This window comes from Grammomys surdaster, unplaced genomic scaffold, assembly GCF_004785775.1.
Source record: "Grammomys surdaster isolate TR1022 unplaced genomic scaffold, NIH_TR_1.0 125947, whole genome shotgun sequence".
NCBI lineage: Eukaryota > Metazoa > Chordata > Mammalia > Rodentia > Muridae > Grammomys > Grammomys surdaster.
The window spans coordinates 4,000,229-4,023,530 of record NW_021620769.1 but is presented as its reverse complement, the minus strand read 5'-3'; the positions used below and the strand labels follow the sequence as shown (position 1 = coordinate 4,023,530).

At 38.4% G+C, this 23,302-nt stretch overlaps 1 protein-coding gene and 1 pseudogene across 3 annotated transcripts in view; one reads left to right on the top strand and one right to left on the bottom strand.

Annotated features, from left to right (window-relative positions):
* Window positions 1-23,302, bottom strand: part of Inpp4b (inositol polyphosphate-4-phosphatase type II B) — a 701,452-nt gene that overhangs the window by 233,510 nt on the left and 444,640 nt on the right. For all 3 annotated transcript variants that reach the window (XM_028753430.1, XM_028753429.1, XM_028753432.1), the window contains one exon: window positions 8,100-8,150. In XM_028753430.1, the coding sequence (XP_028609263.1) occupies window positions 8,100-8,150 (51 nt within the window). The remainder of the gene's footprint in view (window positions 1-8,099; window positions 8,151-23,302) is intronic.
* LOC114609165 lies at window positions 5,194-5,505 on the top strand (annotated as a pseudogene).

Here is a 23,302-nt window from a genome sequence, read left to right as displayed (position 1 = left end):
CTCTTTTCCCTTACAATAAATCTTTATACTAGGTCTGTCGCATGATTCCTCTGGGAGACACCTCAGCATGGGCCAGCCAGGTACTCCTCACTCCCACTACATCACACTGCAATTAGATTACCGCATTATATGCACCCAGTCACCAAGGCTGGAAATTCTGAGCTCATACTGTTAGATGGAAAAATACTGAGTGAAACCAAAGTGTGTAAGGAGCAAGAAAATAAGAGGGAACCGAAGCTGAAACCAACACAGGGGCTTTATCAACATAGAGCCTGAGTGACTGTTAACAAGGGCAGAGGCCAAAGGATTCAGCAAGCCCAAGGAGGCACCAGCTCCCCGCCACAGACAGCCCCAGGATCAGGCACTGACAGAAGGCACTCTCAGATACTCTCTGTGACTCTCTATTCATCGCCTACTTTTTCCTCCATTTCTATTGAACACTAGCTAATATATTTATCTTAAACTTCCACAAATAATTGAGATTTGAAGTTCGACAGCCACTTATTTTCTCTTATACTCTCCCTACGGAATATCCACTAGACACAGGAATGAAATGTTAGCTGACACTGATGGACCCCACTTTCACGTTAGTGACTCATTTATTTGTTTTTAAGACAACATCTCCATGAATCGCCTAGAACTCACTGCATAGCACAGGATCGCTTTGAACACACAATTATTTTCATGTCTCAGCCTCCTAAGAACTGTCATGTACCAACAACCACACCCAGATGAATGAAGTTATTTTAATACATGAAGGAGACAGGCTCATTTTCCAATTATTTATAGATCAATGTGACTCACAAACAAGAGAATAAATGAAGGCCATCCTGTGCAGATAATACAGCAAAATGTCATTCCACTAATTTGCAATTTAAATCTTAGTAAATATACATTTTGTTAAGTTTTTAAAATTATATATATGTGTGCTTTGGGGAATGGTATATGCATATGAGTGCAGGTACCCACAGAAACCAGAGTTGTGGGAATCCTTGGAGTTGAAGTTACAAACAGTTGTGAGCTGCCATATAGAAGTAAAACTAAACCTGAAAGAATAGCAGGTTCTCTTACCTACTGACCCATCTCTCTAGACCATAACTTAAATATGTGTGTGTATGTGTGTGTTGAAATTGTACACAAAATATATGACATGTGATAATATATGTTTATATATTATAAATATTTTATAATTATATTTATTATGTGTACATCTATTAATTATATTGTATTTTTCATTTTATCTTTCACTGATAATCAGTGGCTTTGACTTAAATTCTTATATTCCATTCCATTCATCTTTTCACTTTACAACAGAATTCCTAACAGATCATAAATTACACAAGTCTCCTAACTTTCTAAGCTTGTTCAGTGTACGCATTGAAGTCATGTAGAACTGGAGGAATGTAGAATAAATCAAACCTAATAACATGATGGTCTTTTTAATCATAAGGTAGCAATCTTCCCAGACTGGAGTTCTGCAGCCAGACAGATGGACGGACAGGTGGAATGGCTATTTTTAGGCATGAGCTATGGACACACCATAAGGCAGAGGTGCAAGCAAGCTTGGTGACCACAACCACTGACTGTCTCTTTCTGCTGAACCAGAGCCCTTCACAAGCAGACCTTTGGCTGATCAGTAACAGAGACAGCCCCATGACAGCAACAGAGGGCATGTGCCTTGTATTATGAATACACAGTGTGCCAGAGACAATAACCCTGAGACAAGAAGTCCCACCACAACTGTCAGGCCAGGCTTGATCTCAGGGGACACTGTCAGAGTTTCCAAAATATGACACACTGAATCTTAGTATTGGTCACGGCCTGATTGTATGCCTGCCAAAAGAAAACAGAAGGTTTTTACTTACAAAAGTTTATTTTATTCAAAACTAAAACTGATAGCTTCTTTTTATTTATCATTGCCCATGTGTATGTATAAATGCATGTATGTATTTATCTATATACATACACATATATTAATACCCACAGAGAGGGGAAAAACAACACATAATGCTAATGTAAAATCATAGTGACACAGGGCTATATTTTTCTCTATATATTTATATATGTATAATATTTATGATCTGTCATGACACCAAACAAGAGAATATATATAAAACAGATTATAAATTTCACAAGGCCACTAACTTTCTAAGCTTGTTTAACTTACATTTTGAAATTGTGTAAATCTGGGTGGCTTTAGAATAAAGAAAACTATATATGCCATGACATTATGGAAGTCCTTTTAGCCATAAAGTTACAATTTCCATATTAGTATGTATTATATTTAATATATGGGCAAGTATATGAATATAGTACATACTTGTGTGTGTGTGTATGTATGTGTGCGTGTGTGCATGTGTGTGTGTGTGTGTGTGTGTGCGCACACACGCAGGCTGAGTTTATTTTTTTAGTTTTGTTATTTCTGTGTATTTGGTTTGAGGGCTGACCACGAATTAGGAAGCTCATCCCTGGAAAAAGCTAATTCTCTAGCAGGCAACAGTCAGTAGTCTGTAGTTCTCTGTCTAGGGGTGATTGCCTGTGAGACTTCATATTAGCAAGATTGCTGATGTGTCATTGTTCAAGTCTTCTCCATGGAACATTATAAAGATGCAGCCACAAACAGACTTGGTGGTCCTCTAGCTCTTACTGTTGTTCTGCTAAGATTTAAAAATAATAGAAGATATAAAGGCTACAAAGTCTTATGCAATTACTAGTGTTTAGAAAATATTTCCTATGATTCCAATTTGCTCAGATTTATTTTAGGACATGTAAAATATTTACAAGAAGTTCCAACTGATTTAAAAACTGCGGGTAATTAGGAGGAAGAGCTAAAGAAGTCCATAAGCATGAGCTGTCTTGCAGACAGCCACAACAAATAGCATGCAGGAAGCCATATTTTACCAGGTTAGAATGTAAAAGTACCTTTCATTAGTCTTTGTAACTGTTGTCTTGGAGGCTTATTGCTGCCATCTGCTAACCTAGACCTAGTCCTGCAAGCTTCTAGCCCTGGTACAATCTACTCTAGGCCTTTGAGACTTGCTGCTGAATAAGCTCACTATTTCTTGTTCTTTCTGAACTCTGGCTGGCTGGTTCAACTTAACTGTTCTGACCCAAACTTTTCTCCAAGCTTACTGATTTGATCTGTCTTTTCTTTCAGCATCTGAATTGCTCCACTTTCACTCAAAACTAACTTTGGCAATCTGTACTAATCTTCTGGCTCCTTCTCATTCTCTTGCTCATTCTGTCTTTACCTGTGTCTAGCTTGTTCTCTCTTCATTCTGCCTCTGTAAAACTCTCTCAGTAAAACTGGCTCATTCTCTTCTGGTCTGCTCTACTCTCCCGCTCAAGTGTACTGTACCATCTTCACAAACTCTACTGTATTCCTGTACTGTACTCTCTTCCTCTACTGTCTGTCTTTCACTTAAGTAGCTTCCCTTTCTTCTCTCTTCTACTGAGAGTTGGAAATATTTTGTCAAATCTTTCTCTGATTCATTGTATTGTCTGCCACTCAACTAGACAACATTTATATTACTTATCATAGTGAGTTAAAGAAAACATAATTAATGTTAACATAATTAATGTTGTCTGCTTCTTTGAACTGTTTAAAAATATGATTATTGGACATTTTTAAATGACCTAAGTGGCAAATCTTGAATGTTACTCATTTCATTTTGTCTGGACACTGATACATTGAAGATTAAATGAGATCATAAATGATACTTTGACCTATTTTTACAACATCATATGAAGAATTGTTGGTATAAATTTTAAAGGCCTTTGAAGAGCTGAAGTTGATATATAATTGGTATGATGTATACACACGTATGTGTACATATATGATATATACAAATTGTATGTGTGTGTGTGTGTATAGAGATACATAATTATAGAATAAGACAATTTTATACAGCCTGTGCATTTTGTCTTTACTGTCAACCATAACAAATATGGTTGCATGATGTCCCATTCCATAATAAGAACTTCTAATACTGGAAACAGTATCATAAATAAAATAATGCATGCTAACTATTAAAAAGTTTATGAATAACCTCCAAACAAAAGAGTGCTTTAGGATAAGTCATTTACTAACAAATTGCATGTTTGTTATGAATACAGTTCAGAAGGTCTAATGACACAAATTGCTATCTATTTGTCTAAGCCATCAGGAAAGTGCTTGGATACATCTAGTAAATGTTACCTAAGTGTGCTCAGAAACAAATGGAACACAGTTGCAGGAATTACAGTAAAATGTATTAGCTCATGGTGGAATAAGTGTTCTTAGTACATTGTAAGGACAGAGTCACTATGGGCACTGTGTTCTTGACCAATAACTTAAACGCTTAGACCATTTTGTGGCATTCAAAGAAATATCCTGAAGATTGGCAGGAAATGTATTAAACATGGTAAATTTTCACTGTATAGAGTAACATGACTCAGTCTGCTAGGAATTCAAGCTATGTTGCCTCCTCCTTATTCAAGCCCATTCTTTCTGTGTGTCAGATTGGTTCAGCAGTCACACTTGGCACTTTTCTTGAGGGCTAATATCATAAAACGCATTAAATTTTCTACATTATTATGGTCATTTCTAGACTCTTCTCTATTTTGTCTATAATTTGTTCTCTTATGGTTCTAAAAGCAATGTAGACTAAAATGGAATCCTCTTTGATTATTTTAATAAAGAATCTAGGTTTAAAACTATAAATATTGGACTGAACAAAATCAAGAAATCTTGTTTTGCGATGAATCCGGTTTCTAGGAGTGTGAAAAAATTACAGAAACCTAATATCCACATTTTCATTACTAGTAGTGGATTTTTTGGTGTTTGTTGTTGTTGTTGTTGTTGTTTAAGGAGGTATATTTCCTGGAATCTCCTTTGAAGACTCAGTTCTTCTCAGTGACTCATAAAATGCAGAATAGTGAGCAGGACTCATAGGTGGTTTGTGTTTTCTAAAACTGAAAAAGCATCATGACCTAAAATTTAGCATCTTACTCTTCCAAGCAGGAAGATGAGAAATATGATAACCGATGTGGTCAGATTACAGAATACCCTATGAAAAGAAGCAGAGAAACGGACAGTCTGGTGTTCAAAGTCATTTTTTTGTGTGCTTACAGTACTGGGAACCATTTTCTAGGTAAAAATGAAATAAAACATTCAGCTTGTGATTTGGGGAGACGCATCTTCCACCTTAGATCATGGCCAGGTCCATCTGCAACTTCGCGGAGAAGGCACCTTCTCTGGTGGTCACTGCCCTGACTTACTCCAAGCCTCGATTGGCCACATTTTGGGACTATGACAAGGTTCAGCTGGTTCCCCCAACCCCTGGTGAAATCCCTACAGCTATTCAGAGCATGAAAAAAATAATTCAAAGTGCTTAAACTGGTAGCTTCAAATACCTTACAGTTAAGGAAGCTGTGCTGAATGGTTTGGTTGCCACTGAGGTATGGATTTGGTTTTATATCGGAAAGATCATAGGCAAGCATGGCATTGTTGGCTATGATGTTTGAAGACCAATCTTTAACTTCTGATTTGTGTTCTTATTTGAATGTTCTTGGGCCATGTGTAATAGGACTGCTATGTAAAGAAAATACAAGCTGTCAAAAATAAATTAAATTAAATTAAATTAAATTAAATTAAAACCTAACCAATTACTTTAGGTTGGTTTGTTAATTTACTCAATGAGTGGCTTCCTGACTGGGGCAACAGCCATGTTACAGAATCCCAACTAAGACTTTTACTTGGAACCAGGAACTTTAGCTGAGTATTTATCAAAGAATATCAAATGCAATATAAAAACAATATCAAATACAACCCATCTCAAGTTCAGAGAGCCTCCCTCATGAACCAGGACTCACAGGAAAATGCTGAAAGGGAAGAGAGTTTAATAGAACTGTCCAAACATCCAACCCAAGACATTCCATTAGCAAAAATCTAAGCTTCTAATAGGAAAGGCTAGAGTTTCAGACCTAGGAGATGGGGCTATTCCTTAGCTGTTTTCCAAGAAAATACGTTTAAGCCCAAGACTGGATGAGTTTTGTCCTAAACAAATGGATCAATTGTAAAGACCAGAGGCATCAAAACCACCTTCCTCCAGGATGCTCTCCTTTGGGAATTGTGGGGCAATCTAATGTTGAGTGTCACTGGGTAGTCGAAAGAAGGCTGAGCTAAGATAGGACACACCAGAGAAGGTACATGTGGGACTTTGATGTGAGGTGTTACAGGAGAGTCACGTGGGTCAAGGAGTAACACAGAATGGGGCTCATCTGCAGTCACATGCTTAGAGTGAACTTCAGCAATAAGAGTGCAGGATAAGAGTGGGGCAGGAGAGTGAAGTGGCTGACCCTGAGTCATATCTACCATGGTAGGGAAGTGTGGGTCCTTTGAATCAATTCCATGCGACAGCTGGCATTTCTATATTACCCTCACTAAGGACTCTGACAGGTGTCAAAAACAGCAAATAGGGCCATGTCCTCACCTTGGCAAAAGAGTAGCCCCTGTCCCCTATTCTTCTATGTCACAGCCTGAGCTGTAAAAAGGGGACAAACGTGAAACTTTTTGCAGTGCCTGGAATTAGAGACATTACTAGCAAAGGAAAAGGTAGAAGAGAATAAAATCAGAGACTTAGTATTTAAAATAAATAAAACATCTCCCTCTCCCCAACAATTTGATAGAAAAACATAAATAAAAGCTCACACATTTAAGTCAAGATATTATATCTAAAGCTAGTGGGCAATTGAAGATAAGAGCAACTTGGGAATTAGAATAGAAAATTAAACCAACTCAGTCCTTGAACCTCAGTAATAAATGAAACTCCTAAATAAACATGGCATTGGTTATATTAATGGATTTGGGGTTTTATGAAGGATTTCTAAAAGGCATGACAGGAACATGTCTCTTAAGCCTCCTTTGTAGGATAGGGTGATTGGTGGTTGAATGGTGATTGTAAACCAGGTTGGAAATGAGTAAGCACAAAGTAGTACCCAGATTCAGCAATGGTCCTGGTTGTGGATCTACCTTGATTGGGAAGAACTTTCTGGGAACATTGTAAACTAAAGCACAGACTGCTCATGTCATCTGAGAATCCACCAACACTAGACTAGTAAATCTGTGATGGTTTCAAGGTAGAAGCCGAAAGCCAATAGCGAAGATTGCATTCGTCTGTGAAAGTCTTTCATCGTGCCACCTCCAAAAAGTTACTGGGAGAAATAAAAGAAAAGAATGCCCCACCCTGCTCTCCCTTCTCCCTCTTCAGTAGCATTCCTTCTGAGAACTGGCATTCTGCTCAGCCAGCTTTCACTGTGGTGTGTGCTTTTGAAATAGTCCCTTGGTACACCGCCAAGTGGCTGCTTTCAATGAGAAGAAATGAATAACACGTAGCCCTGTGCGCCTCATACTCAGTGGAAGAAGGTTGTCAGGTTCCTGAAAGATTTCTAAATAGGCCTTCAGTTGCTTCAGCTACACTCATTCTACTCCTCTCTGAGGGAAGAAGCCTCAGGGATTCTACTTGCAGGGCTGTCTCTTCAAATTCTGCCATCTCCAACTCAGGCTTTGTCTAAGCAGAAAACACCAGTACCCCTTGTACTCTCTCTCTTGCTCTTTCAACTTCTGCTGAAGATGCAATGCTTTGCGCATGTCAGACAAACCTCAGTGGGTGTTCAGCCTTACAAAAAGTAGCCTGCTGCTTGATCTGTGTCCTAGCATTTTAATGACAGGAAGCAGGAAGAAGCAACACCCTGCCCTGACTAATTCTCTGCTGTTTTCCTATGATCCTACAGCCCACATGTGTAACTTCCCTAGCCTCTAGGAGTTCAGAAGTGTCTACTTACAGTTGCAATTCAGCTACCTGCAGGACAATGTCCCTACTCATCTCTCACCATCTAAAGTAAATACAAAACTCTTTTGAGAATGGATTATTACGGAAGATAAAAGATGAATTCTATTCGACGCAGCAACAAAAGACCGGTGACTCCTCAAATAGTCACACTTTTCTAACTTAATTGCTTTTTTTTTCCAGCTAGCAGGCAAGCAGGAAGTCGGAGAAAGTGCAAAACATTAACTTACAAATGACCTGTGTACCTTCGGAAATATAGGAAGCACCTACCGCAACTTCTGGCGGGGGATCCTTGTGTTCCGGAAGGACACTGGTTCGAATCTATGGAGAAAAACAAACATGTCCTATGTGACTTCCGGATAGAAAGTTGGAACGAAGTTTCACACAAGTTCTGGCCTTCTGCTTTCTTCACCTGATATCAATTCAACCGTTTGAGTTAATCATCAATGGAAAGGACTGCCCTTGGTATCCACTGCAGCGCGATAAAGCTGTCTTTTTACAATTCTAAAGCTTCTTGACTTTCCCAGTAGGCAGAGCTGCTTGATCCTTGCCCATCTCCTTGTCATAAGCAGACATCTGGGACTTAAGTGAGTCACCTTTTATCTCCTCAAACACAACTTATATTCAGTATTCCAAGGGAATGACAGAATTGGTGTAGAGAAAGTAATTCTATGCATGCTAGAGAACTACTCCCTGAATGAGACCTAATACTCAACCTCCTTATAGGAGATTCTGTTACTGTGAAAACTGGGCACTGTGATAGGATGGTGACATCTAAATTAATTTGAAAAGTAAGTTGCACTTGGTGGTAAAAGGGCCAAAAATGAGTCACCAGGAACAGCTTGTCACATGAACATTCTGCATGAACATGAACCCTTTGAGTAACTAGATATGTACATTTTACTGGTTGGTGATTATCTACCCTTGTTTCCCACTAGAATCATGGGAGCATTTTCAAACTATTTGTGCTCAACCTTGTTACTGGGTTTTTCTGGATTTAATATGTAGCTGCTGAGCCTAGTCCTGCTACAAACAAAAAATTCCAAATGAAATGGTGGGAGGGGGGGGTGAATTATCTTTCTCACATAAGAGAATAGAAAGCAAGACCAAATAAGATTGGCATAACATTCTTTGAAATAAAGATGATATAGAATAGTTAAATGGATACAGAGAAATATCAAACTCTGCCTTGCTTAATTGGAGAGCAAGTGTTGGCTGGGAGGGATGGGATAAATGAACAGACCGGAAGTATGCTATGGAAAACCTTCCATGAGGCCATTCTAACACAACCTCTTTAGAAGCACAGCCCTATGAGTCCTGGGGGTTCTGATACACCTGTGTATAACAGGGCAATGGTCCCAGAGGATGGGATGGTTACACTATCCCTAGCAGTGTCAAAGGGCTTCATCCAGTTTCTATGGCCTGCAGGTCTTTAACAATTTCCATCTCTGATAAAGTCATGAGCTATGGCAAAGCATGCCTTTTGATTCCCAGCTTGAGGCTCTTTATCTCTTATGACAGATCCAGTTCTAGCTCTTGTACAATTTGTTAGTCATTGTAGCAGCAAATTATTTACCAGTGCACAAAATAATATTCCAAAAGAGTGGGCAAAGCAGTTAATAGAACATACTCTGCTCAGAATATACGGTGGAAGACTCTCTTGCTAAGAGTTTGGTGGCTTGGTGACTGTACAATTGTTACTATTCAGTTCAATATCCAGTCTCACTATCTGTGAGCCATAAGCCACCCTAAGAAGATGGGAAACTGTGTAAATATTGCACTGTTTGAGAACATGGCAAGAACACACATACATACATATACACACACACACATATATTTCTTATATAAAATTGTCAATAAGCATAACCTCTGTTTTTCTCCTCATAACAGATTATGTATGTGTATATATATACATATATATGTATGTATATATATATACATACATATGTAAATACACATATATACATATATAATCTGTAATATGTCTGATTTCTGTAATATGTAATGTGGTTTAATACATGTAAAATGTCCGTAATATGAATATCTTGTAAGGAAGTGTATTGGGACTACTTTCACTCAGGTGTGACCCCATAATTCAACCCCGGCAACATAGCGTATGCCAAGAATAGCTGTTGCAGCCACGGGGTGGGGTCGCGGAGTTCTCAAGAGGGTACAGTATGCCTTCTTAGTTGTTCTTCTAATGGCCAGTAGTCAAGTCACCTAATTATCTGGTAGTATACAAGCAACCTACATGGTTTATAAGTGTGTGTGTGTGTATCTCAGTAATTACTATATAATATATATATATACATATACATATACATATACATATACATATACATATACATATACATATACATATATCGGCATTCACATACCTGCAACCCATATACACATACATACATACATGTTCTTTGCATTCTTTTTCAAAATACTGACCACCAAAAACATTTTCAAAAGGGATACACTTGTATTGAAAAATAAAATAAAAAATGAGGGATACTGATGAGGCTCATCGTGAGTGGGATTGCATGAAATAGTTGATTTAGGTTACATGTATGTGCATATGGAGAGCGACAAATTTAGAATAATATTAACGATTTCAGCATGGCCTATTAAACTCCTATATTCACGTAATTTTTATTATTCCTTATAAATATGAATAAGCGAGAGAAGAAAGAAAATTCTATATACCATGTACATAAAAAGTAAAAGGTATCATGGGCTACTTTGCTAATATTCTGTGTATATATGTTTTTATATTTGGAGGGGAAAGAGAAAGGGAAGAAGACAGAGAAAAGGAAGTTTATATGTATTTTGAATAATAAAAGGTTAAGTACAGGTTTGTATAATTTTAAAACATTTGAGTCAATACAGTTGACGTCATGTACAGCTTTCCCTACATCAATATAGCCTACTGCATATTAGCACTGCTGTGTGGAGAACAGTGGTTTGCCAGTGAATAGGGGCCCAGTCTTCTTTTGGGGACTTCAGTGTTTAGTGGTTGTGACAAATATAAACCATCCAAGTACAATATAGTAAGTGCTACATTAAAAATGTGAGCATTTGCTCTTGACATTTAGACATGAGACTAACTTCTCTGCCTGTGGCTACCAGGGTGGGCTGCAGAGAAGAGGTGCTCAGGGTCTTGAAAGATAGGTAGGAATCTTCAGCAAGGAAGAGTACAATGAAGCATAAAGGGTGTAAGGTAATAAGTGTGTACCACATGGCTGTTAAAGTCCAACTGCCTTTACAAAGAGTTTGCTTCCGAGGATGCTTCTGGGAACTTGTAAGGAAGTGACTTGAGTTAAATAGATGTGGAGAAGTAGGTTGGGCCAAAAAAAATCTATAAACCACGATGTTATATAATTGACATTTTCTCTATATACTTCTTTCAGGCAACAGAACACCAGGGATGGCTATTGAGGCGAACACTTGAGTTAGCCCAAGGCCTTCTAAGAGCTCTGAGCCCCCGTTTTTCTGTCTTGATGGTGTCTTTTTTAATGAGATTAGTGTAAGTCATTGTATTGTATCCTTTGCAGCCCTTGGAGCAGTTTGGAGCTAGAAAAGGGAGGAAAGAAGTGAGAGCAGAGCTAAGGGTGTGAAGTAAATGAGCAGAAAGGATTACAGGAAGAAGGAAACAGACAGAAGGCAGAGGAACTGAGAACCACAGAGAAATGATGATGCTGGAGAGGCAGGGGTGTGTCACTGATAGCACAGTTCTGGGAATGTAAGGAGGCACGGCTGTAGTGGCAGTATGTTCTAGTTCCTCACCATGGCATGCCTCCTGAGAGTTAATGGCCTTTTTCAGGAATTCATTTTTGATCTTATTCACATTTTTTTCCTACTAGTTGTCTTCAATGTGCCTCTCTAAGAATTTTTCCAAAACACAAAAATGTTCACATAGCTATACAGTTAAAGCCCTTCCAGTTTGTGTCTAGAAGTTTACGACAGCAAATAAATCAAGGTGGGTCAGGCGATGGGTGCAACCAGAAGCATACCCACACTGTGAGAGACATCTTGCATATCCCCTAAGTTCATATAAAACAAATTGTCCTCCTGTCTTTTATAAAACCCTGTCAATCCTAGAAGTTCAAGGTTCATGTGTGTTAACTTTGAAATGCTAAATACAGGTATGTGTTTGATATGATAACCATATGCTAGCAGGCAGTGACTAACCCTGACTCTCTCATCAGCTCCCTGCAGACCACTCTGCTAACGTTCAAAGCTTTCAGGAGCTCCAGTATACGGCTGCAGTAGGGGAATACAGCATATATTCAAGCTCCTATCCACAGAGGAAAACTGCTGAAGCTTGTGAATCTTATTATACAAACATGGATGCCTCTGTCCCATGGGGGAAGACTGCTGCAGTTTAACTGACGATTAAGTAACTAAGCCTGTGGCAATGCGGTCTGCTGGAGATCCAGGGCCAGCTCAGGAGAAGGTCATGATATCTAGAATCTGTGTCTCTAGCTGCATTTTCCAGAGCTCACATAGGTCCATTTCTGTATTGGTAGGTAAGAACAGAGCAAGCTTCTCTAGATAGATACAGATGGGATGGATGGAAGGGAAAAGTTGGGGATCGTCTTGGAGATACCCTTGAAAGAGCATATATCCTTCACCAAGAATATGGTCCAACCTGGCAATGTATTTGGAAGTGAATTAGATAACGAATCAGAGTCCATTTCCTAACATAAATATTATTCTAGATCCCTGTTGGTATTGATAGTGAATATCCTGATATTAAATTATGAAATCATGACAGAGAAATTATCTACCTGCTTTTGTGGTATGACTATGCTGTAAGAAACTATCTCAGGACTCAGGTATGACCCTATAACTCAATCCTACCAACAACAGCATATGTCAGGAATATCTGTTGCATCCACTGGGGGATTTCTCAAGAGGGTATGGTGGGCATGCAGACTTAGAGAGCCAAGTCTCCAAATAACCATACAAGAGAAAGTTGCCAGCTAGTGGCCAGTAACCAGAGTGTCCCTATATTAACTGGCATAGAACTTTGTACAGGTGTGTAACAAGCCTAACTCCTCAAAACAGTAGAAATTTATTTGTTTGCAGTTCTAACAGAACTCCGGGTGTGGGGTGACTGGTTCACCAGGCAGATCTCACAAGGCTGTGGTCCAAGGGCAAGCTGCCTATGTTGCCATTCAGAGGCTCCACTAGGAAAGATCTGGCCCCTAACCATCCACAGGCTGTAAGTTGAATTGAATATCCTACACAGGTGGAGAACAGAGGTCTTTATTTTCTGGATGACTGTCAGCTGAGACAAGTGAAAACACCAGAGGCCTCACATTTGTGCTCCTTGCTGTATGGCCTCCTCCATGGTCAAGTCGAGTACTAGAAAATTATCTGTATATATCATATCTTTATCGTGTAAACAGTGAAAAAATTTCTCCTTTTGAAATATAGATTATCTAAGTGCTATGTATACCACTCTACTATAAGTAGCTCACTAGGATGTCCTACGTCTGTATATCTCTAACTTATTTCCAGTTGATCAATCTTCTCTACCTGTGGCACTCTGAAGTCTTCCCAATTAATTCTTCTCCCACAGCAGACCTTCAGAAGAAATCCATTCCCTCTTGCATGCTTACTTGAGCAGGTCAGAATAATATCTTCAAAATAACTCTCTTTAATTTAAAACAGACTTATTAAAACTGATAGAAAAGTTTATATATATTATTTGTTTGTGGTGCTAAGGCAGTACCAAGGGTTTCCCTCATACTATGTAGGATGTGTGCCACTGAAGTAGCACCCAGCCCTACATAGTGCTTAAAATCAAGTTAAAGACTCCAATTTCTTCAAAGATACATCATTTCTTTATTATGGAAACCCTTAAAATCTTTCTCCTTTTGAAATACATAACATCTAAATGTTAATATGCTAAACACTAATCTACTGTTCAGTAGCTAACTAGGATATTCTACTTCTATCTCGAACTTATTTACAATTAGTCAATCTTCTCTACCTGTGGCTGCCCGAATTCTCCTCAAAGTGTTGTAACCACCATTTTACTCTCAGTTTCTGTGATGTTATCTAAAGGGAGCCATGTGGACTGATGGATGAATGGGAGGAATGCTACCATTCTGGGTACTGTGCTGGAATGTACTGTGTGGAGGGAAAAATCTCACAGCCCGCTTTGATTCTGCCTTCCAGGATAAGCACGCAATGAACTTTCAGCACAAGGCACACGTTTGATATTTACACCTTTCTCAGAGGCCAGTGTAGTTTAGTGTTCTTATTTATTTTAAATGGAAGTTTACAGTCAGATTATGGTGATGACAAAATAAAGCAAAATAGCTCATGCTAAATCTTTGTTTCCTCCTTTAATCTCAGCAAACATACATCGAGCATTTATTATGGTCTAATCAGCATTATAGACACTACAGACGCCAGAAAGGTAAACGCTAATAAGACAAAGGGTTCTTTTGTTTTGTTTGTTTGTTTTTGTTTTCTAATTGTTGTGGGATTTCTTTTGCAGGGAATGATGTTTATTTGTTTTTTTTGTTTGTTTTCTATTTATTTGTTTTCTATTTGTCCATGGACAATAAGAATGACCTGGTTATTTAAGAATCAAACATTCAAAAGTAATTGATAATAATTTTGAATTTGCTAAAGCACATCAGTGAGTCTGAGATAGCAAATGATTCCACTATTGCTCAGTTTTTCTTTAGAGCAGAGAACACGTAACATACAAAAACTTAAATTATTTTGATAATAGAATGAATCTATCAATGTGGAAATATGGTTCTCAACATCTTGGAGCCCCGTTTCAAAGTTTATCCTGAATACTTACCGTTCACCAGCTCATTTGTGAGGGTGGTAGAGACACTGTTACAGAGCCAGGAACAAAAGACTAATTCAGTTGATACAGTGGTTTGAATAAGCACGGCCCCAATAGGCTCATATATTTTAATGCTTGGTCATTATGGAGTGGCTACTTGCAAACCAAGAAGAGAGAGTCTTAGAGGAATCCAACCCTGCCAGCATCACTAGGTTGTACTTCCTGCTTATAGGACTATGAAAAAGTCAATTTCTGTTGAGTAAATGCCAATTCTAAGTTGGTTGTCCTGAGCTGCTTGGTGATGACTCTGGTTTTGTGTAATATGACCTTCTATGATTTAAGTAAGATGACAGTTAATCTTTGTTCCTCAATTCTCAAGGAGCACAAGGCTTTTTTACTTGTTTTCTGTATGTCTCTTTAAAAGCATTACATCTCACACTGCCTGCAAATCTTGTAAATGTCTTTAGCATAAGAGTAGCCTGGAATTTGAGTTTGATTTTTGGTTTCTAAGTTTGTCATTTCAGCTACACATGTAATCCAGACTCGTTGTAGGATTCTCTGCTTGGCAGGACTGGTGTTCTGCTCAGTAAAACCTGGGTATTTTAGACTTTCAGTTCCAGCAGGCTCAGTGGCTGCCTCTAGGTTAGAAATGGCCCCCGTGTCCTCCTGTCCAGCTCACATCCCCTCTGTGCTTCTCAACTGTTCTGCTTTTTGTCCTCCTTAGTTTCCAAGGCACTGTGGAACTGTGGGAGAATCTGTACTGCTTTCTTCCTTTCATCCATTGTCTGTTCCTTTAGCCTCCCGCTTTATAGGAGTTCAGTACATCAGTTTTGAATTAATGAAAAAAGCTACTCAGAAAATCTTAATGTCTCCATTTCTCACTTAACCAGCTACATAGAAAAACAGTTACTCATTCTCCATGCAGGCAGATGCCCATTGCTAAGCTGACCCTCAGCATACAAATGTCCACAGATGAAATGTCCTCTAGCTGGTCGTTTCTGTTTATGCAGCTTGATGATGTCCTCAAACCTCAAACATACAGAGACATATGGATTGTGCCATCTGTCTGGCTGTTATTTTGTAGTCAAAATATTGCTTTCCTCATGTCCCACATCATATTCAAACAGAATTTGTATACACTGTGTGTGTGTGTGTGTGTGTGTGTGTGTGTGTGTGTGTGTGTGTAGACTGAACCTAGTGTCTCATGTATGTGATGCATATGCTATGTAGCTACATCGTCACCCTCAGAACTTCTTAATATTCAGAAGCTGTTGGAAAGTTAATGAATCTTCCCAGCATACAACTAAAGGATGAAAAGCTAATATTTTAAGGAGATTCTTAAATGTGATTGCAAAGGTAAATAAAACGATGCCTGTATATGTTAGTTTGTTCATTGAGAAGTCTCAAAAAGCTCTTACAAATACATATCTATAAGTGGCTCTTTTGGTAAATAGCATTTGTCCCAAAGGCTAAATATCATCCAAAACTGCTGCAATAATTACTGACAGTGGTAGGCCATCTTGGTTGTTACTAGGTAAATGGAATCATCTTTGAAATGTCAAACCACATTGTATCAAATTATACACATATGAGCGTTCAACAGACTTTAAAGGAAAATATGAATAAAAGCAAATGTAAGCACAGTTTTAGTTTGGATCCATCCTGTGTATATAAGATTTTTTTTCATTTCTCTAAAGCAGTGATTTTCACACTACAGCTCTCTGGCCACATGGGTACCTTTACACTGAATGGCTGGCACTTTAAGACTTCTAATTTCTCTCTATGAACACACTATGATACTGAAGTCTAGTGATCACACAGGAGGCCTGTGGTTCTTCAGGTTAATATTGACTGTGATGGGGCTCCAGACTCCTATAACTCTGACTATCCCTGCCATTACCTCCATCTTATTCCATTTCCCTTTCCAATGATAAAGAGATCTATTGCACACAGGTGAAAGAATACAAAACAGTAAAAAAAAAATGTCTGCAGATATATCCTTTCTTTTGTAGGTTGTATCTGGAAGATCCATACATTCTGCTGAAAATATGAACTGTCAAAGAAATGGTTCAGTCCTGTAGGTAGAAGATGTCTCTCTAGAGCTCTTCTACTCTGCTCTAGATGGTTTATTTGTGGATCTTCCAGAAACAAACACAAGGTTAGGAATATGGAAATCCTCCAGACATTGTCTTTCTTGATTATGTGTATGAGCCAAGTTCTGCCCTGTGTATTTACCTAAAGCAAAAAGAACAAATCTCCCAAGAGCTGTACAGGTTATAACAATGGCTTTCATTATAATACCAAGAAATATTTGACCATTTAAAATGAAACTAAAGTATAATACCTCTTCACAATTCAGAAGTATATTCTAAAGTTGGGATCCATAGGTGGTGAAGACAATACCTGCCCCCTGACTAAGCAGCTGTTCTCCAGGTGTTAGAACTCCATTCCTGATGCTCACTGCTGAAGACTGTGCCTGGAATATCTATCTGTCTGTCAAGGGCTTGATGCCCAGCTTTGCTCTATGAGGATTCAGTAGAAACTTCAGGAGTTGAGCTTTAATGGGATGGCTTCAGATGGTCAGGGGTGGACCTTTGAAGGGGAAACCGAGGGCAGGACACTTCTTCCTCTCATTTTCTATCTCCCAGCCATGAATTTTACAGTTTTGTTTTTCCATGTACTCATATCAAGATCCACTGCCTTACTAAAGGTTAAAGCCAAGAGGGCTGTTGAACCACTGATGCAAACATATAAACTGGAAATCAAAGTAAAATCTTTCCTCTTTATAAGTTGATTTTCTATGGTATTTTTATAATAATAGAAAACTAGCATACTTTTCCAAACACATGGCTATTATTAATATATAAAGTACGTATAGAGCCCCATTCAGTTTCATACATTGGACATCAAGGTCCAGCAGACCTTCACACGTAATTCCATCTGTGATCTACCCCCAATCCTTACTCAGCATCTTAACATTTCACATAATTGTGCCATCTCTCTGAAAAGTGGAACGAAAGTCATTAAAGCTAATTCGTTAATCTCACACTAGACCTAGGTTGAGCTATGTGTTTCTAAGAATTCTTTACCATCAAAAATGGCAATTGAAAACTTACAGTTTGTGAATTGAGATAGTGAAAGCAAGGTTAGAAAGCAATGACACTTAGGCTCCAGTTCTGTTATTTCAGGGATGCAAATGCTAATTTTAACACATGGCCATCTCAGATATGTATTATATTATTATTGCCCATTTTGTAGGAGAGAAAACTGAGATTTAGAAGTAGTTTGTCAATACGAGTTCATTAGCAAGAAGCCAGTTTGACATAAGATGGTCTGCTTTTGAAGGCTGTGCCTGATGGCATTGTGTCTTTTCAGAGGCAGGACAAATGGTGAGTCTAATGAGTTTTCTTTGGGTTGCTTTAATGAAAATTTTTAAAACTAAAACTCTATTAGCCTTAGGGAATAGAAATAGACACAATTGATCACACTACTAGATCTGAAAACAGCACCGTTACATATTAACAGCCCCCAATTAAGACCATAGTCATGAGTTAATGAACAAGCCATTAGACAGAAAATAGTAATATAAATGCAAGCATGTGTCGATTTATCTGTTGTTCCCTATAAGCCATTAGCCCCAACAAATGTAAGGCTAAATAATTTCAAGTTCTCATCAAAACAAGTGCAGTATTACCCAAGTATTCCATATGATCATGTACAACCTAGATTTTGTTTATTCTTGTCAAGAGATTATATAATCCTATTGAAAAATGATTTATATAAACACTCGCAAAGTCTATTATTTTTCCATGAACTAGAAAAATAGAAGGTTAATTTGAGGCATGGAATGGAAGGACTATCAATGTGTCTATTCAACAAGATTTGCCTTCCTTTCCAGACAAAGGAGAGATGGCTATTCTACCATGCAGTAGCTGGGCTGCACTATCGCAATAAATTCCTTCTCTGCGAGAATTTTATCAAAGCCTCTAATACTATGGTTTATAAGTCTCAACGAAGCTGCTTAGAATCACCTGTAGAAGTTTTAAAATGTGTGTGCTTATGCCAAGTTCCCTGACCTCGTTCCTTTAATTAGATCACTCTAAGCACAGACTTTTCTTTGTTTCTAATGTACATCAGAAGGACAGTGAGGCTTCAACTCTTACTTTCAACTTACAAGACAACAGAATCAAAGATTAGCTTCTCCACCAAGACAAGTGACTAAGGAGAGAATGGAGAGATTAGTGTGTCAGCATAAATCTGCTGTTTCTTAAGCCAGTGCTTTAGTTCCTGCTACCATGTAGTTAGCAGTAGCATATCAATCCTCTGCAATTCTTGACATTTTGGTTGTGAGCCTAGCCTTTAAGGCTGAACCATCTCTCCATCCAGCCCATTCTGGCAATTATACATACCACAGATTTGCAGTTCTCAAGTGTGATCTAAACAGAGATGTGTAAGGTCAAAACCGTGTCCATATTGATACTCAGGTAATAGTTTCCTTTGGAATCCTCATTCTTTGCCCAATACACAGGAGAGTATTCTGAGGTTCATATGGCCTATAATAACATAAAACCTTACACACAGAGCAGACGTGGTGTAGTGGTTATCCTTGGTTGTCAACTTGACTATATCTGGGATGAACTACAATACAGAATTGGAAGGCTCATCTGTGATCCTGGACTTGAGGCTGGGAGATACAAGTTTCTGACCTGAATCTGGGCTTAGAGATCTTGAGGCATAGTGACTATAAATCCCAGGAGATCATAGACAGGGAGATCTCTGAGTTTGTGATCATCTGGGAAAAAGCAAGTCCCAGATCCAGGGGTAGTGAGTCCCAGATCCAGGGGTGGTGACACACCTTTAATCTAGGCCACACCTTCTGATTTTACATATATATATATTGGAAGAAGGAAGATCTTCTCTTCTTTGCCTGCCCACCTTGTGGGACTGAGCAACTGCTAGATCCTTGGACTTCCATTCACAGCTGCTGCTGACCATTGTTGGGGAGTTGGACTGTAAGTCATTAACAACTTCCCTTACTGTATAGAGACTACCCATATGTTCTGTGAATCTAGAGAACTCTGACTAATACACAAGGTCTTTTCTCACTGATCAAAATGTAAAGAGATTTATAAACATAAAACTGCTACCTTTTTAGTAGAGGTTTTGTTTTCCCATAAAGATTTTCAAACATGTCTGTAATTTAACTTACATTAGATTAATTATTTGTGACGTTACATAAATTGGGACTTTGTGAGTTTCTGTCTTTTGATTCTAATGTGGGAAGTATCCATAGCTAGCACAACATATGTATACCAAAGTCCTGAGGACTCTCTAGAATTTATGAGTTCCAAAAGTACCCTGAGACCCAGTGTTTGAGAAATACTGCTGGAAGTAGACTTCAGCATTGGGTCATCCTCTCCCTCTGAGATGTTTCTATGTCAAAGTCACTGTCAGAGGTTAATGGATGGATATATGTCACAAGCACAGAAAACACTAAGCACCCAACTACTGCAGGCACCCTATACCCAAAGCCACCCTGTCCTATAGTGCTTTCCTTACCTTGGTGGCTCTCTACTTTTAGTGTCTTTGTACACAGTGAGAAAAGGCAACATAATCATAAACACAGAGCAATCTATGTACCACATGTGAACATTGGGAAGAGGTGGAAAATATCAAAATAGTGAAAGGGTGTACAATAGTGAAACAGCATAGTGTGGTTAAGTGTAACTATGTCACCAGCTCTAGTGAAGCTAGGTTACTGATTCTGTGACTTTAAGTCATTTCTGATGAGGAAATCTCAACCCGGTGGGAACTGAGAAAGAATAATGTCTCTGCGGGACAAGGAAACACCATGTTCTCAAGCTCTGAAACCAAAGTGACTGATAGTTTGCAGAGAAGAGAGGAGTGAGAAGCAGGGTCAAAGAAAGGCAGGCCTAGGGTAACATCGGCTCATATTAGAATTCTGAGAAGAAACTCTGGTCCTGAGCCAAGAAATGAGGTGAGATAATCTTTTTCAAAAATAGCATCCAATATGTGGAGAACAGATGGCAAGAGCTCAATAATGGAAGGAGATGAGAAAGAACCCATTGACAAGTAAGACTCATAGGACACGATTTTTCGTTTACTAGTCAGGATCAAGCTAGGATCACAAGTTTTTGGAAACTTACCATTAGGTTCTCCTAATTCACTTGTTTTCAAATATTTATACAAAACATATTGATACTAACAGAAAACAACGTGAGTATGAAAAGTCTTGTGAGTGTGATCACATTTACCATTGAGGAAGATAAAGCTAAAGGGTCACAAATATGTTCACCATTATTTAAATAACTGTAGCATTAAATGATAAGTGATATGCTCTTTACAAATTTATATGGTAGCTATTAAATAATAGTATAACCCTTGAAATATAGGGATGTTTAGATGCATGTAACCTAGAGGAGGAGGGAATTCAGTTCTGTAGAAAAAGTATACAAACTGAGACAACCATACATTTATACTAACCTGTGAAAGTCTAGAATGAGAATGTCAGTGGAAGGACTTGCGTATTCTGGCCAGAACCTACAGCAGTATTGAACAGCAAATATCTGCTGATTCTCTTATTGGGACCATATCAGAAAGCAAGGGCTCAATGACATGTAACTGCTAAATGGTGTCTCACAAGAAAGACAAAAAAGTAAAAGACAGAGCCTACAGGTTTAAAAGTAAACTCCTCTTTCTAGTTTCAAAAATCCTATCAACAGGGCTTTGGAGAAAATGAGTGGATACAGCTCTATGCCTGGCTTTTTTATTAGAGTGAGGAGACATGCTTAATCTCTGCATCTTTCTTAAAGCACAAGCCTTGTGACATGTTTCCTTCATTGTCTACTGAGCAGGCTCTTCCATGTTTTACAAAGCAACAGTCAGCCAGCCACAGATGGACATACACACACACAGGTACACATGCACAGGTACACATATATACACATGCACACAAGCACACACACACACACACAAGACATGTACACATAAAGACAAACACATACATACCCAGGATCATGTACATACAGATACACAGGTGCATTTACACACAGGTACAGGTATACTTACACATACACATAAATAGACATATATTATACAAAGCAGGTCAACTTCAGTAAACTGTATTTAACAAATGCCAAAATAAACCTGCATAGTTAAGTCTTAAAGATTTATAAAAATATATCTTCTCAGGTGCTTAAAGATTTTACTATTTCAAAGAAACTGCATTTATAATCAGAAGCTTAACATTCAAAATCTTAACTGTTGGAGATTCTCTGTCATGTCATTTTTGTGCTTGCGTTGAGTTTGTACTCACTGTTCTTCCTGTCTCAGATCTGATGAATGGATTTAGGCATTTTAGAGAATTCTAAAATCCAATGACTTGAGCAATGACCACTCATAAGAGAAATAAGGAGTGCTGTTACAAACTCATTTTGACATAAGATATGCTTTTTATTGCTTTCATTTCTTAAGGTGAATTTTCTCATGCTGCTGTCAAGAAAAAGTAAAACATCTCAGCTAATTGTATTTCCCATTCTTGTAGATCAGACAAAGCTGCAGAGAGATCAATGGATTTCATCTTGACCTGTGTTCCCCTTCCTCTTTCCTTTTTATGTGTTCTACTTCATGTTTTGAAAGTTCTTTTTGAGGTTTCAATATTTTATTTTATTTAAGTTTTATTTTAAATTATCGAAATTAAAGCATTTGAGGGGGAGAGATGATTTCATACAAAACAAGAAATTCTAAAATGTATTCATTAAAATGTATTCATTAAACAAAGAGAGAGAGAGAGAGAGAGAGAGAGAGAGAGAGAGAGAGAGAGATTAACATAACAGAAGTCGGTTTAGATCTCTAGTGTTGTCATAATGTGACCAAAATCACCTGTCCAGCTCAGAGCTAGAGATCATAGAAGCTATATTATATTCTGATGCAATGTCAGAAAAAAGGGATTTATAAAAAGAAGAGGAGGAGGAAAAAGATGGAGGAGAAGAAGGAGAAGGAGAGGAGGAGAAAGAGAAAAAGAAGGAAGAAGGAAGAAGGAAGAAGGAAGAAGGAGGAGAAGGAGGAGGAGGAGGAGGAGGAGGAGGAGGAGGAGGAGGAGGAGGAGAAGGAGAAGGAGAAGGAGAAGGAACACTACACTACACAACTACACACAAGGAAAAATTAAGTCCCAAATGACAGGCTCTATCATGTCCACTGTCTCCACTCTAAAATGGCACAAAAGAAATAGCTAACCAAATGCTGAATACTACTTTTACTGTAAAACAGGTAACTGTTGGTCCAGGAAAAGAACAGGATATGACTATCTGTCTAAAAAGTCCCCATCACATAGGTGTGTATGTGCTTCCAAGCAGACAGGATTGAGAAACCAGGGTTAGATGCTCAGGGAGTCACAATTTCATCTGTAGACTCATTAAGATTTACAAAGGGGCTGGACGTTCCCAGCCTCCATTTCACTTTGGAATCTCCATGGGAGCTCTTCCCAACCAGTTCTATGGCTAAAAGAACCTTCTGGATGGGCTTTCTGCTGTACCTCAAAGTGAGTCAACCTTAACCAGGGAGCTAATGTGGAATTTCTCAGTTCTCAAGTTCCTAACGCACAGGGTTAAAAGGTACATTAAATTCTGAAGGTATCTATGCTACAAAA